Source organism: Pristiophorus japonicus, chromosome 14 (assembly GCF_044704955.1).
Source record: "Pristiophorus japonicus isolate sPriJap1 chromosome 14, sPriJap1.hap1, whole genome shotgun sequence".
Classification (NCBI taxonomy): domain Eukaryota; kingdom Metazoa; phylum Chordata; class Chondrichthyes; family Pristiophoridae; genus Pristiophorus; species Pristiophorus japonicus.
The window spans coordinates 128,917,983-128,932,466 of record NC_091990.1 but is presented as its reverse complement, the minus strand read 5'-3'; the positions used below and the strand labels follow the sequence as shown (position 1 = coordinate 128,932,466).

Below are 14,484 nucleotides of genomic sequence, written 5' to 3'. Positions count from 1 at the left end.
TGGTCTGTCTGTCTCTTATCAATCTCTAACCCATTTTTCTTTCACAATCTTTATTCTGCTTTCTGTACATGATTGAAATCTAATTTATAATTCCTGCTTTCTACATTTGATTTAGACTATTCTTGTTGCAGTGAAGATTCTTCAATCCGATTGGTTGAAAAACCCAGTTTCTTTACTTGCCCTCACACAGCACAGTTGCCCTGTAGAGGGCGCCGTGTTGGCTCAGACACCAGATTAGAGCAGGTTTCCACTCTAAATCCCAAGAAAACTTTGTGGGCAGCTGTCAGCGAGATGAATGGCGAGTGTCGCTCCTTCGACACGAACCGCAAAAACCGCACCATTAGAGGAGTTCAAAATTGAAGGGTTTAGATAGAACAGATATGGAGAAACTGTTTCCATTAGGAGGAGGTTTGGTAACCAGAGGACACAGATTGAAGATAATTGGCAAAAATAGCCAGGGGGAAAGAGGAGAATTTTTTTTTAAACTCAATGAGTTAAGATCTGGAATGCATTGCCTGAAAGGGTAATGGGAGTAGATTCAGAATAACTTTCAAAATGGAAATGGATACATATTCAAAAAGAAAAAAAAATGTAAGGCTACGGGGAAAGGGAGAAAAGTATTAGATATCGCTTTCAAAGAACTGGCACAAGCACGATGGGCCTCCTTCTATGCTGTATCATTTTATGACTTGACCAACACCACAGAAACTCAATACATTTAGTTAAAAGGGAAAGCCTAACTATTTTCTTTCTAAAAGGAGATGCATAAAGCATGAAAAAAATCAACAAGAGAAATGAAGTTAACTATGAGAAAGTGAGAATCCAAAGGGAAAAATCAGAGCAAGAAAGAGAAAATGGAAGAAAATTGAAGTAGGGTACAAGCAGAATTAGATGCAGAGCAAGACTTTAAAATCTATGTACATGAGCAACATCACGAGATATAACTATTTTGAGTGCACTAAATACAAAATGCCACTTAAGATGTCCAAGAGCTGTCAAAACACAAAGCACAACAGACATTGTTGAACTGGCCATGTCATCTTGTCTTATATTTTTACATCCGAAACATCTAAAACAACTGTTAACCGTTCATTAAGGGATAACATTAGGCAGTATTGTTTGAATTCATTCCCAACAGAAGGTCATGGCAGGCAAAATGATTGTTTCCAAATCTTGAGAATTTCAATTGCGCAAAATTTGGAAATGTAAATTTGCCAGAATTGTATTGAATCAGTAACTGGAAAATGGTTCAATATGTACCCATCCCAATATGTCCTTTTCCTCCTTCGACACTGCATAGATGAAGAAGAGTGGATGTACATGGAGTCTGGGGTGAAAGGGTTAATGTTGACATGTGGGGGTTTATTCCTGTTGTAGTCGCACGGCATTCTCTCTGTCTGCTCAACATTCCTGAAGAGAGCCCCTCCGCGGCGTCTTACTGAACTGGAGCTCAGGCAACTCGTAACTCTTGCCTTGGACAGCAAACTCTGAAAACACAAACATGGAAAGTAGCATCCTCATTTTAATTGGTCAGCAATTGGTTATATAAACCATGTTCAAAATGTTAAAACTATTAAAATGTTAACTTGTTAGCTTGGCTCAGTTGATTGTCTTGAAGTGAGACTGAGAGCTATGGGTTCAAGCCCCGCTAAAGACGTGAAATAATGTTAAATAGACGCTCAGGTAAATGTAAACAATCCCACGGGCCTATTCGAAAAACGGAGTTCTGGTATTCTGGCTAATATTTTCCCCTAAACCAATACAGATTATCTGGTCGTTTAATTACTGTATATGGGAACTTGCTACCACTTGTGCTTACTGGAGTGATAGCAGTTCAAACGAATTCCACTGGCTTTGGGACATCCTGAGGCGATATAAACGCAGATTTGTAATAGCACCGTCATTTCTTTCAATTAAAAAAATTATTTCCATTCCAGTATTAATAGAATTTGTACACACTATGTAATGAAATGCAACGTACAGTAAAATGCTAAATCCCACATTCTAAAAGAGTCATTAGCACCATCTGATGCGGCAACAGTGCGCGCAAACATTAGCACGTGATGTGCAAAAGTTCAACAAGCATCTACAAAATTGGTCAATTAGTCAAGCAAACGTAACTTGACACTGTCTAGCCGTTTTCCATAATGCTATTCTGTCCCGCCCTTACCACAAACAATCCCAAGTAAAACGGTCAAAATATAAGAGGAACCGATTACCGACGTATGACGTAGTGTTGCGAGACGTCAAAAAGGCAGCATCGAGTAAAATCACTAAAGAGTCTAACAAATTGTATAAAATACTTTCAAAGATTTTCTGTACCGTAATCTCAAGCGTATTGACAGGTTGGTTAGAATTGTGTAAGCGCAGGACGGGATACAGTACTGCTAATTACATTGGCGAAGCAGCAAATCAACATCTCGGTCCACGTGGAACAGAGCGATGTTTGCAGCCGAAAAAATTACCAGGGACAAGTCTACACATGTGCATCGTCTGATCCACGATAGCGTGTGCAATGTGGCGGCTTGGGAGAAATGAGCAAAGTTGGTTTCAGTGGTGGAATATGTAAAACCACTACTTGCAGCTACTTTCAACAATTAAAACTTTCCATGTCTTTTGCGGTTTCTATTACAGTTCAGGGTGAGAAAAGTAGTTTTCTCTTTCAGCGATTTCACAGGAATCCCAATTGGAACGGCTATGCGATGTAGATTTAGCAACTACCCAGCCCGAAATACAGTGAATTGCAGAATAGAACGAGCCTGTTAAAATTCCATGTTTTCAGTCACTTCAAAGATGGAATGTCACAACAGATCAGAGCTAAACTGATTTCAGAATTGACAGAAGCATAGGGAATAGGGTTAAGAATATTAGATAATACGTTTGTCTATTTAAAATCAAGTCAAACACTTTTCCAGTATCTCTTGGGGTCTGGGAAACTTTCCTCTTCAATATGGCCCGTCTACAACATTCTGATTTATAAGCCATTGATCTCTGCCAAAGCATACAGAAAACTCCTTCAAAATCAAATATCCTTTGGGATATTGAGGGATTGCTGGCAGGTATATAATAACAAGATATTAAAGACCTATTATGGACTGGCTATGTTTGATTTTTAATATACACAACCATAACAGGTCAATTCCAATGTTCCAGTGCGGCCATAGTAAGTCAATTATTAACACTAAAATTGACAATAATCATAATGAATGAAAACATAGCATAGCTTAAATCTGGATGCATAACGTCAATAATGTACAACTTCCACACACCAAAAAGCAATTTCTCCAAAACCAAACAGTGCATTTTACAATGCAATAAAGCTCTTGCAATATTTCCCCCATATTAAAATATGCCCAACATATAAACTATTTAAAACACAAAACCAGAAGGCAGACCTTAATATAAAGTGACTAGCGTCTAGAACTATGCTCTGGAATTCTCTCCGTAAACCTCGCTCCTCCTTTAAGATGCTTCTTAAAAATCTACCTCTTTCACCAAGCTTGTGTTTATCTATCCTAATAACTCCCTCATCCATGCCTTTGTTACCTCTAGACTTGACTCCTCCAACGTACTCCTGGCTGGCCTCCCACATTCCACCCTAATTAAACTTGAGATCATCCAAAACTCTGTGGCCCATTTCCTAACTCGCACCAAGTCCCGCTCACCCATCACCCCTATGCTCACTGACCTACACTGGCTCCCAGTTAAGCAAGTGCCTCGATTTCAAAATTCTCATCCTTGTTTACAAATCCCTCCATGGCCCCTCCCCTCCCTCTCTCTCTAATCTCCTTCAGCCTCACAACCCCCCACCCCCAAAATGTCTACACTCCTGAGCATCCCTGATTATAACTGCTCAACTACTGGTGGCCGTGCCTTCAGCTGCCTGGGCCCTATTCTCTGGAATTCCTCTCTAAACCTCTCCGCCTCCCTTTCCTCCTTTCATCATCAAAGGCAGTCCCTCTTCCACTCTTAAAATGAGTCCTTAAGTGGCTGAACAGTCCAATATGAGAGCCACAGTCCCCGTCACAGGTGGGACAGATAGTCGTTGAGGGAAAGGGTGGGTGGGACTGGTTTGCCGCACGCTCTTTCCGCTGCCTGCGCTTGATTTCTAACTGCTCTGTGATGAGACTCGAGGTGCACAGCGCCCTCCTGGATGCACTTCCTCCACTTGGAGCGGTCTTTGGCCAGGGACTCCCAGGTGTCAGTGGGGATGTTGCACTTTTTCAGGGAGGCTTTCAGGGTGTCCTTGTAACTCCCTAAAACCTCTTTGACCAAGCTTTTGGTATTAACGATTTAGATGAAGGAATTGAGTGTAATATCTCCAAGTTTGCAGATGAAACTAAACTCGATGGCGGTGTGGACACCAAGAGGCTGCAGGGTGACTTGGTCAGGTTAGGTGAGTGGGCAAATGCATGGCAGATGCAGTATAATGCGGATAAATGTGAGGTTATCCACTTTGGGGGCAAAAACACGAAGGCAGAATATTATCTGAATGGCAGCAGATTAGGAAAAGGGGAGGTGCAACGAGATCTGGGTGTCATGGTTCATCAGTCATTGAAAGTTGGCATGCAGGTACAGCAGACAATGAAGAAGGCAAATGGTATGTTGGCGTTCATAGCTAGGGGATTTGAGTATAGGAGCAGGGAGATCTTACTGCAGTTGTACAGGGCCTTAGTGAGGCCTCACCTGGAATATTGTGTTCAGTTTTGGTCTCCTAATCTGAGGAAGGACGTTCTTGCTATTGAGGGAGTGCAACGAAGGTTCACCAGACTGATTCCAGGGATGTCTGGACTGTCATATGAGGAGAGACTGGATCAACTGGGCCTTTATTCACTGGAGTTTAGAAGGATGAGAGGGGATCTCATAGAAATGTATAAGATTCTGACACGACTGGACAAGTTAGATGAGGGAAGAATGTTCCCGATGTTGAGCAGGTCCAGAACCAGGGAACATAGTCTTAAGATAAAGGGTAGGCCATTTAGGACTGAGATGAGGAGAAGCTTCTTCACTCAGAGTTGTTAACCTGTGGAATTCCCTGCCCACAGAGAGTTGTTGATGCCAGTTCATTGGATATATTCAAGAAGGAGTTAGATATGGCCCTTACAGCTAAGGGCATCAAGGGGTATGGAGAGAAAGCAGGAAAGGGGTACTGAGGCAATGATCAGCCATGATCTTATTGAATGGCGGTGCAGGCTCGAAGAGCCGAATGGCCTACTCCTGCACCTATTTTCGAAATCATCTGCCGTAATTTCTTATGATGTGGCTCGGTGTCAAATTTATTTGTATTGTCTTATTACACTCCTGTGAAAGCCTTGGGACGTCTTACTACGTGAAAGACGCTTATATAAATACAACTTATTATGTGGCTCGGTGTCAAATTTTGTTTGATAACACTCCTGTGAAGCGTCTTGGGATGTTTTACTATGTTAAAGGAGCGATATAAATGCAAGTTGTAGTTTTAGAAGTAGAACAAGCTTTTTTCATTTGTATTCACCACCACATCCTATCATTTTCTCATCTAACCCCATCTCGTAAGTGATTACGGAGCCATATAGTGATGCTAGTTCAAGTTATGGTATGACTTCTTCACATGCAATTTTAGATAGTGACTACTGGCACATTATTTGACGACAAAGAAACTCGCAATCAAACCCAATCCAATCCACACCTGGAATCTAAATACACAACTCCACTTGGATATTCATCAGGAGCATAAACCCTTGGTTATTTTTCTCCTGTCTACCCCCAGAATGCTGATGCTATCTATTGTAGCAATCAATTATTGCTACGATTAAGATTAGCTAACTCAGTACTGAATTGACATTAAACTTGGGACATTCCTGGGCTACATTCCTCAACACTTGATTAAATCATCAACTGAAAATTTATGATACACCATAATTTTATAGAAATTTAAATAATTCAATTATTCCAATTTTGAGATGGGAGCAAATCAGTAGCTTTAGCGTCCTAATTTACTCTTCTGTAAAAATGTGTTTTACCTTATGATCTGACAACAAATGTGTAAAGAAAGCTTTCAGAAATGGTGCACAAATACCAAACAATGGGAAGTCACCCAACAGGTGGAAAACATACATTAAAAAAGTCTTTCTACTGCCTTCTGCGTTACTGAATGTTCAACAGTAGTACAGTACAGCAGAACCCTCCAAAAACACTCCTAAAGTATCATATCTTCCTCATAATCAATAATTTGCTGTTTAAAGCATTTCAGCAACCCAATCCTAACTAACACAAAACCACCAGCATATAACAATCACTCCAGAAACATAAATGCATTTTCAACATTAAAGAATCTTATAGACATTGATTTTCCATCTTCTTTAGAACATAAATATTCGCATCTAAACCAGTAGACAACAGCTGAAGCGACTATACTTATATCGCGCATTTAACGTAACAAAACATTTCAAGACGCTTAACAAGAGTGCTATCAATAAAATATTTGACACTGAACCACACGAGGAGATATCAGGACAAATGACCAAAGCCTCGGTCATTGGTCAAAGAGGTAGGTTTTAAGACCCTGCTTTCATAGTAGCTGGCACATGAAGGTGGCCTTCAGTGACCTTATGGGGACAAGTATTTGCTTAACACCAAGTCCTCATCAACTAAAGGAACTTTTTATGTTGCTGTTAGGACACAATTACTAATGCTGCCCGTTGATGGTGCAACATAAATAGATGCCATATCTCATATTGGCTTTGGCTCTTTAAGCCTAAACAACTTGGTCCCATTTACACTTATGTTTTACTATCTGGTTTGCCTGGAGATATATGCAAGTTAATGGCAAAATGGATTAAAACTTTACAAATAGATCCTGATGCACCATGAAAACAAAAGTTTGGAAATTTAGGACCAAGATAAGGAGAAATGTTTTCACTTAGAGGGTGGTGAACCTGTGTAATTCTCTACCACAGAAGGCTGTGGAGGCCAAGTCATTGAATATATTTAAGAGGGAGATAGATAGATTTCTAGAAACAAAAGACATCAAGGGGTATGGGGAAAAAAGCAGGAATACGGTGTTGAGATAGAGGATCAGCCATGATCATATTGAATGGCGGTGCAGACTCGAAGGGCCGAATGGCCTATTACTGCTCCTATTTTCTATGTTTCTATGACTGTAGTGAGTAATCAATCCACTGTTGTAACCTTAGGTTGCAGCTGACAACAAACTGGCAGTCAGAAAAGCTAGAAAGAGACCCCAGACTCTTCCCCATTCCAACACTGTCACAGCACATTGGGAGTAGTGCCAGCTCTGCACTTAGATCAAGCAATTTCTGTTAAAACAAAAATAAAATCTATGCACAAATATCAAACTTTCTTCAAGAAAGGCGTAGTAGATCTGTTTAAGGATGGGCTGGAGGGCATTTTAAAACTGTGATCTTGGACTAGAGGAATAGACCGCACCCCCTTCTTGGCTGCTTGAAACACAAACTTTATGGCATTTTGCATCAAGGTGATGGAGCATTGATAAAAGAGAGCTATTCAATCCCTGGCAACACGGTAAGGTGTTTACCCACACAGCAGAAACCCTGGCGGCTGGCTCTCACCTTGGGGGTGTGTGGCGTGTCGAAGAGCCGCAGCTTCCTGAGCGTCTTGTGCGGCGGGGTGTCGGGACAGTCCGGGATGGGGGAGCTGCACACCTCCTGCTCGCCGCCCTCTCGGATCGGGGAGCTGCACTCTTCGCGCTCGCCGCCCTCCCGGATCGGGGAGCTGGACGATTCCTCCAGGTCCGGGCGCTCCCGGTAATCCCGGCGGGGTTTGAGCGGCGACGGGCTGCTCACGAAGCCGTCCTCCCAGCTCAGGTTGCCCAGCTCCAACTCCTCGTCGTCGGCAACGCCGCGCCCGCCCGCGCCCTCGCCCTCGCCGTACTTGCGCTCGGGGTCTGGCGACTCCTGGAAGGCCGAGTCCTCCGTGATGTTGCCGCCGTCCTCTTCCTCCTCCTCTTCTTCCTCGTCGTCGCTGCCTGCGAAGGTCAGCTTCTGCATCGGGGAGGCCGAGGCCCGGGTGGGACCGGGGCTGGTGCCGGGCTTCAGGCACACTCGGCGGAAACTCATGACAAGAAAATAAGAGCGACTCAAAAGCCGTCGACTCGAGCGATCGGGAGTTGAAACGAGTGAGTGAAAAGCCAAGGCACCGACCCAAACCGGCCGAGAACCCCGGACCAGGCCCGGGTTAACAAGTTGGAGAGATATAGAGAAGCAGTTTCCAATACAATTCCGCTGTAGGCGGCTGCCCGAAGTTCGCTCGGTCCGTTGTGTGTTTGTTATCCCGCTACCCCTCCCCTGGCTTTCGGTTATTCCCCTCACGCCAATCAATCGCTCGCTCCGCGCGCGCGCCCGCACTCGCCGACACAGCTATTTTCCCGCGACCGTTAGTCACGCGACCATTTTCGACCAATCGCCACCGCGGTCCCACTTTTCAAAAACACCCGTCACATGATCGGCGGCCGCCCGGCTGCGCGCGCCCCCTCGCCGCTCGCGTCATTTTCGCGCCAAACTCTCCTGACCTCATTCAACCTTTCCCCGATTCCACCCGCGGCCCTACCTTGGCTTAAACCGCTTGTTCTCGGCTTGGACTTCTCCCACAGTGAATTCTGAAACGTTTTTCCCTCAAAAAACATTAGCAATCCATATAGTTTTTTGTTTTAATCGCAGCAAATTGGTTTATGTACTATTCGGTTTCATTTTAAAACAGCTCCACGGAATAGAACATTTAATTAGATTAAAGATGTTAAACCTAATCAACAGCTTTTTGACAAGGCTTACATGCTGCATATTGTTTCAAAGTTAATCAAATATCGGTTCGTCAGTGATTTCATTTCCCCATTTCTAACCTGTCCGAATACCCATCAACACACTGTCATTACTACACTGCAGTTTTGCAAAGACACTGTCTTTATTTGCAAACAATGTCTCAGTGATGGTGAATTCTGTGTGTGATTGGGTAATCTCTCGCCAAACATGAAATCTAAACAAATGTGTAACTGGACCCCAGGGGCATAAAATAAACGTTTGACGATTTCTCAACGTAAAAAAAACCTACCTGAAAGATACCTTATTTACATAGAATCTACAGTATAGAAGCAGGCCATTGGTCTATTCCAGTGTTTATATATACTTTTTTTTATTTTTCAAAAAATATATATACTCCACATCAGCCTCCTCCCACTTAATTTTTTTTTAAATTTATTTGTTGCCAATCTTTCCAATTCTTTGTCAAATCACAAACGCCAGAGGTCACCTTGCACACATCAAGGATCACTCTGCGCCAATGCTCTTAGCCAAAAGGCCTAGAGCCACTGCACCGTTCCTGGAAGTACTGCAATACCAGGTTCGTGCCATGGAGGTGGATGGGTCAGGCCCCCCACACACCTCCGTGGAGGTGGATGGGTCAAGCCACCCCACCCACCTCCTATTTCCCCTTAATTGCCTCTTCACATCCTGCCCCTATCCCTGGATTCCCTTCTCTCCAATCAAGCCTGCCCTTAAATTAGGGTTGCCAACCCTTCAGGGTTGTCCTGGAGCCTCTAGGATTTGAATATTAATCTCCAGGACACTGCTGCAAGCAGCCAAGGAGATGAACCATAGGGGCATCAAATAAAATTGTGTTTGTTTTCCTTTTCTTTTAACACTTTCATTTATTAGTTATAAAAATACTGGCGATGAGGAAAAAGGGCTGTTTCACTAAATCAATATTGATATCAAAGGCAGTCCCTCAAAATCGAGGAAGACTTGCTTCCACTTTAAAAGTGAGTTCTCAGGTGACTGCACAGTCCAATGCGGGAATTACAGTCTCTGTCGCAGGTGGGACAGACAGTGGTTGAAGGAAAGGGTGGGTGGGGAATCTGGTTTGCCGCACGCTCCTTCCGCTGTGTTTGGTTTCTGCATGCTCTCGGCAACGAGACTCGAGGTGCTCAGCGCCCTCCTGGATGCCCTTCCTCCACTTAGGGCGGTCTTGGACCAAGGACCGGCTCACATGCTATGTAGGAGTTCAGAGTAGAGCACTTGCTTTGGGAGTCTCGTGTCGGGCATACGGATGATGTGGCCCGCCCAACGGAGCTGGTCGAGTGTGGTCAGTGCTTCAATGCTGGGGATGTTGGCTTGATCGAGAACACTGATGTTGGTGCATCTATCCTCCCAATGGATTTGCAGGATATTGCGGAGGCAGCGTGGTGGTACCTCTCCAGCGCTTTGAGGTGTCTACGGTAAACGGTCCATGTCTCTGAGCCATATAGGGTGGGTATCATGATATAATTGGGAAACAATGGCCGGAATTGTAATCTGGAGGCGGGGCTAGAAAGCAGTCAGGAAACCAGAACGGAATTCCCACAGGCTTTGCCGAATTTAACGGCAGGGCCTGAATAATGTTTCAAAGCTCTGTTTTCCACCCGCAGCCAGCCAGCCTCTGCTGCACCCTACCTACAATTTCTGAGTCCAAATCATTTTTATCTATATGGTGAACAACAGTGATCCCAGTACAAATCCCTGCAGAATATCAATTCCCACTTTCTGCCAATCCGCAAAACATCTTAGTATCTTTCATACTGCTGACGTTAAGCTAAGTGGGCTATAGTTCCCTGAATTAGTTCCATCCCACTCTGTCCATCAGTCTTCTGCCACTATTCATTTTTGTATTGAATTTTTATATATAGGTAACAGTGCCTCTGCTATCGCCTCCCTAGTTTCTGTGAGTATCTGTGGGTGCAATCCATCTGGAGTTGGGCTCTTATCTTCCTTAAGTTTGGTTCGTTTGGCTAGAATCTCCTTTTTGTCGCTCTTAACTGTTATAATATCCCTCCTGATTTCTTCTACTGTTGTCATTTCCCCTTTGTTAGCCACTTCAGTGAAAACTGAGGCAACGTTTCTATTCAGTATGGCTGGCATTTGAGTATTACCTTCTGTGAGTTTATCTTGCTTATCCTTTAACGGCCCTATCCTAATAATTCTCCTTTTGTTACGTATGTATCTATAGAATACTATTTTTTAATGTTGTGATATTTTCATTCCATTTCATATTCCTAATTGTCATTTTGATCTCTTTCCCAAGATCATCATATTCCCTTTACTCATCATCCTTTTTATTCTTTATGCACTTTCCCATGTATTTCTCTTTAGATTCAATTTTATCCTATTTATCCATGGCATTTTATTATTAGCTAATTTGCTCATTTTTTAGTGGAATATATTGCTCCGGAGCTCTATTGATCTTTCCTTTAAATATTGCCCATTGTACTTCGACCTCTGTCAGTATTTTTTTCCAGTTTACCTTTCTATTCTCATTCCCTTATAGTTGGCTTTTTTCCAATCTATTACTTTGATCTTTCTACTATTTATATATCTCACAATCATATCTTAAACCTTGATCACTACTCCCTAGATGTTATCCAACACTTACCTCTTTTATCTGCTCCAATTTCTTGGTCTAGCATTTTGCACAGTGCCACAAACTTTAAGGTAAGCTGAAAACATTATACAAATTATCACAAAATAATTTCATAATTATAAATATAATTTCATTCAAGTTACTGACTTGGGTGTTTGCCTTTCAATATAATAACAGCATGAAATAAATCCGAGCAAATATTGTTTCGCCAATTGGTCATTACCACAACTTGTTAATTTTAGAAACCGCCTATAAAAATCGATTAAGTATTTTATAGCTGCCAGATTTGAAAAAAAAAATCATTCATGGGATGTAGGAGTTGTTCACAAGGCCAGCATTTATTGCCCGTCCCTCATTGGTGGTGGCCCTTGAGAAGGTGGTGGTGAGCTGCCCTCTTGAACCGCTGCAGTCTGTATGGTGAAGGTACTCCCACAGTACTGTTGAGTAGGGAGTTCCAGGATTTTGACCCAGCAATGAAGGAACGGCAATATATTTTTAAGTCAGGATGGTGTGTGACTTGAAGAGGAACTTTCAGATGGTGGTGTTCCCATGCACCTGCTGCCCTTGTCCTTCTAGGCGGTAGAGGAGGTGCCATCGAAGAAGCCTTGGCAAGTTGCTGCAGTGTTTCTTGTAGATGGTACACACTGCAACCACATTGTGCCGGTGGTGGAGGGAGTGAATGTTAAAGGTCCTGGATGATGTTGAGCTTCTTGAGTGTCGTTGGAGCTACACTCATCCAGGCAAGTGAAGAGTATTCCATCACACTCCTGACTTATGCCTTGTCAATGGTGGAAAGGCTTTGGGGAGTCATGAAGGGAGACACTTGATGCAGAATATCCAGCCTTTGATCTGCTCTTGTAGCCACAGTATCTATGTGGCTGGTGCAGTTAAGTTTCTGGTCAATGGTGACCCCCAGAATGTTGATGGTGGGGGATTCGATGATGGTAATGCCATTAAATGCCAAGGGAAGGTGGTTAGACTCTCGCTTGTTGGAGATGATCATTGCTTAGCACTTGTGTAACCCGAATGTTACTTGCCATTTATCAGCCCAAGTCTGAATATCGTCCAGGTCTTGCTGCATGCGGGCACGGACTGCTTCATTATCTGGAGAGTTGTGAATGGAACTGAACACTGCAATCATCAGTGAACATCTCCATTTCTGATCTTATGATGGAGGGAAGGTCATTAAGGAAGCAGCTGAAGATGGTTGGGCCTCAGAGGCTGCCCTGAGGAATTCCTGCAGCCATGTCCTAGGGCTGAGATAATTGACCTCCAACCACCACAACCATTTTCCTTTGTGCTAGGTATGACTCCAGCCAGTGGAGTGTTTTCCCCCCCGATTCCCATCGACTTCAATTTTACTAGAGCTTCTTGATATCACACTCGGTCAAATGCTGCCTTGACGTCAAGGGCAGTCCCTCTCACCTCACCTTTGGAATTCAGTTCTTTTGGCCATGTTTGGACCAAGGTTGTAATAAGACCTGGAACCAAGTGGTCCTGGTGGAACCCAAACTGAGCATCGGTGAGGAAGTTGTTGGCAAGTACTGCTTGATGCACTGTTGAGGACTCCTTCCATCACTTTGCTGATGATTGAGAGTGGACAGATGGAGCTGGATTGGATTTGTCCTGCTTTTTGTGAATAGGACATACCTGGGCAATTTTCCACTTTGTCGGGTAGATGCCAGTTTTGTAGCTGTACTGGAACAGCTTGGCTAACGGTGCAGCTAGTTTTGGAGCACATCTTTAGCACTACAGCTGGGATATTGTAGCTGGGATATTGTCGGGGTTGGTAGCCTTTGCTTATGCTCAGCCGTTTCTTGATAATATGGAGTGAATCGAAATGGCTGAAGACTGGCTTCTGTGATGGTAAGGACCTCAGAAAGAGGCTAAAATGGATCATCCACTTGGCACTTCTGACTGAAGATGGTTGCAAACGCTTCAGCCCGGTCTTTTGCACTCACATGCTGGGCTCTGCCATCATTGAGGATTTGGATGTCCATTGAGCCTCCTCCTCTCATTAGTTGTTTAATTTTCCACCACCATTCACGACTGGACGTGGCAGGACTGCAAAACTTTGATTTGATCTGATGGCTATGGACCTCTCAGCTCTATCTGTAGCATGCCGCTTCTGCTGTTTAGCATGCATGTAGGCCTGTGTTGTAACTTCAATAGGTTGGCACCTCATTCTAAGGTATGCCTGGTGTTGCTCCTGGCATGCTCTTCTTCTTCTTAGGCAGTCCCTCGGAGTAGAGGATGACTTGCTACCACACTAAAAATGTGTTCTCAGGTGACTGATGAGTCCGATGTAGGACCTACAGTCTGTTACAGGTGGGGTAGACGATAGTTGAAGGGACGTTGGTTGAATGGCTGGTTGGTTAACGTGCTTGGTTGTCATGCGCTCCTTCCGCTGTTTGCGCTTGGTCTCCGCTTTCTCCTTGCTAAGAGACTTGGTGTTCGGCGCCGCCTTCTCTTCTACTTTGAGCGGTTTTGGGCCAGGGATTCCCGGTGTCGATAGGGATGTTGCACATTTTCAAGGAGGCCTTAAGGGTGTCCTTGAAACGTTTCCTCTGCCCACCTGCAGCTCATTTGCCATGTCACAGCTCTGAGTAGAGCACCTCTTTTGGGAGTCTCGTATCGGGCATGTGGATGTTGTGGCTCGTCCATTGGAGCTGATCGAGCGTTGGCAATGCTTCGATGCTGGGGATGTTGGCCTGAGCGAGAGCACAGATGTTGGTGTGTCTATCCTACCATGGATTTGCACGATCTTGCGGAGGTACTTCTCCATGCACAGCCACTAGCAAATTTAAAGGTGCCACGCACAAAAAAAAATTTGGAGGGAATATTGCCTAAGGCTAAAAATTATCAGGTAGTATGCTCATATTGTCCACAGTAATTTCTAGCCTTACGTTCTATTTATTAAAATAAACTAATATTGCACACAGTAACATCAAGGCTCTAAAATGGATACGTAAACATCTAATGAATTAAGGTATGTGTACTTGTATAGGTCAGCATTTGAAAGTTTGGTGGCAACTGTGAATTGACAACACTCCCAAGGAAAACTGTTGCTTGTGTTTT

General features: G+C 43.7%; 1 protein-coding gene across 1 annotated transcript in view; it reads right to left on the bottom strand.

Moving 5' to 3' along the window:
• Positions 1-8,418, bottom strand: part of wee1 (WEE1 G2 checkpoint kinase) — a 29,215-nt gene extending 20,797 nt beyond the window's left edge. Inside the window, exons 1-2 of the mRNA XM_070899609.1 lie at positions 7,572-8,418; positions 1,261-1,487 (exon numbers count right to left, since the gene is read on the bottom strand). Coding sequence (XP_070755710.1) covers positions 1,261-1,487; positions 7,572-8,078 — 734 coding nt within the window. The 5' untranslated portion in view covers positions 8,079-8,418. The remainder of the gene's footprint in view (positions 1-1,260; positions 1,488-7,571) is intronic.
• Between the last annotated feature and the right edge of the window lie 6,066 nt (positions 8,419-14,484).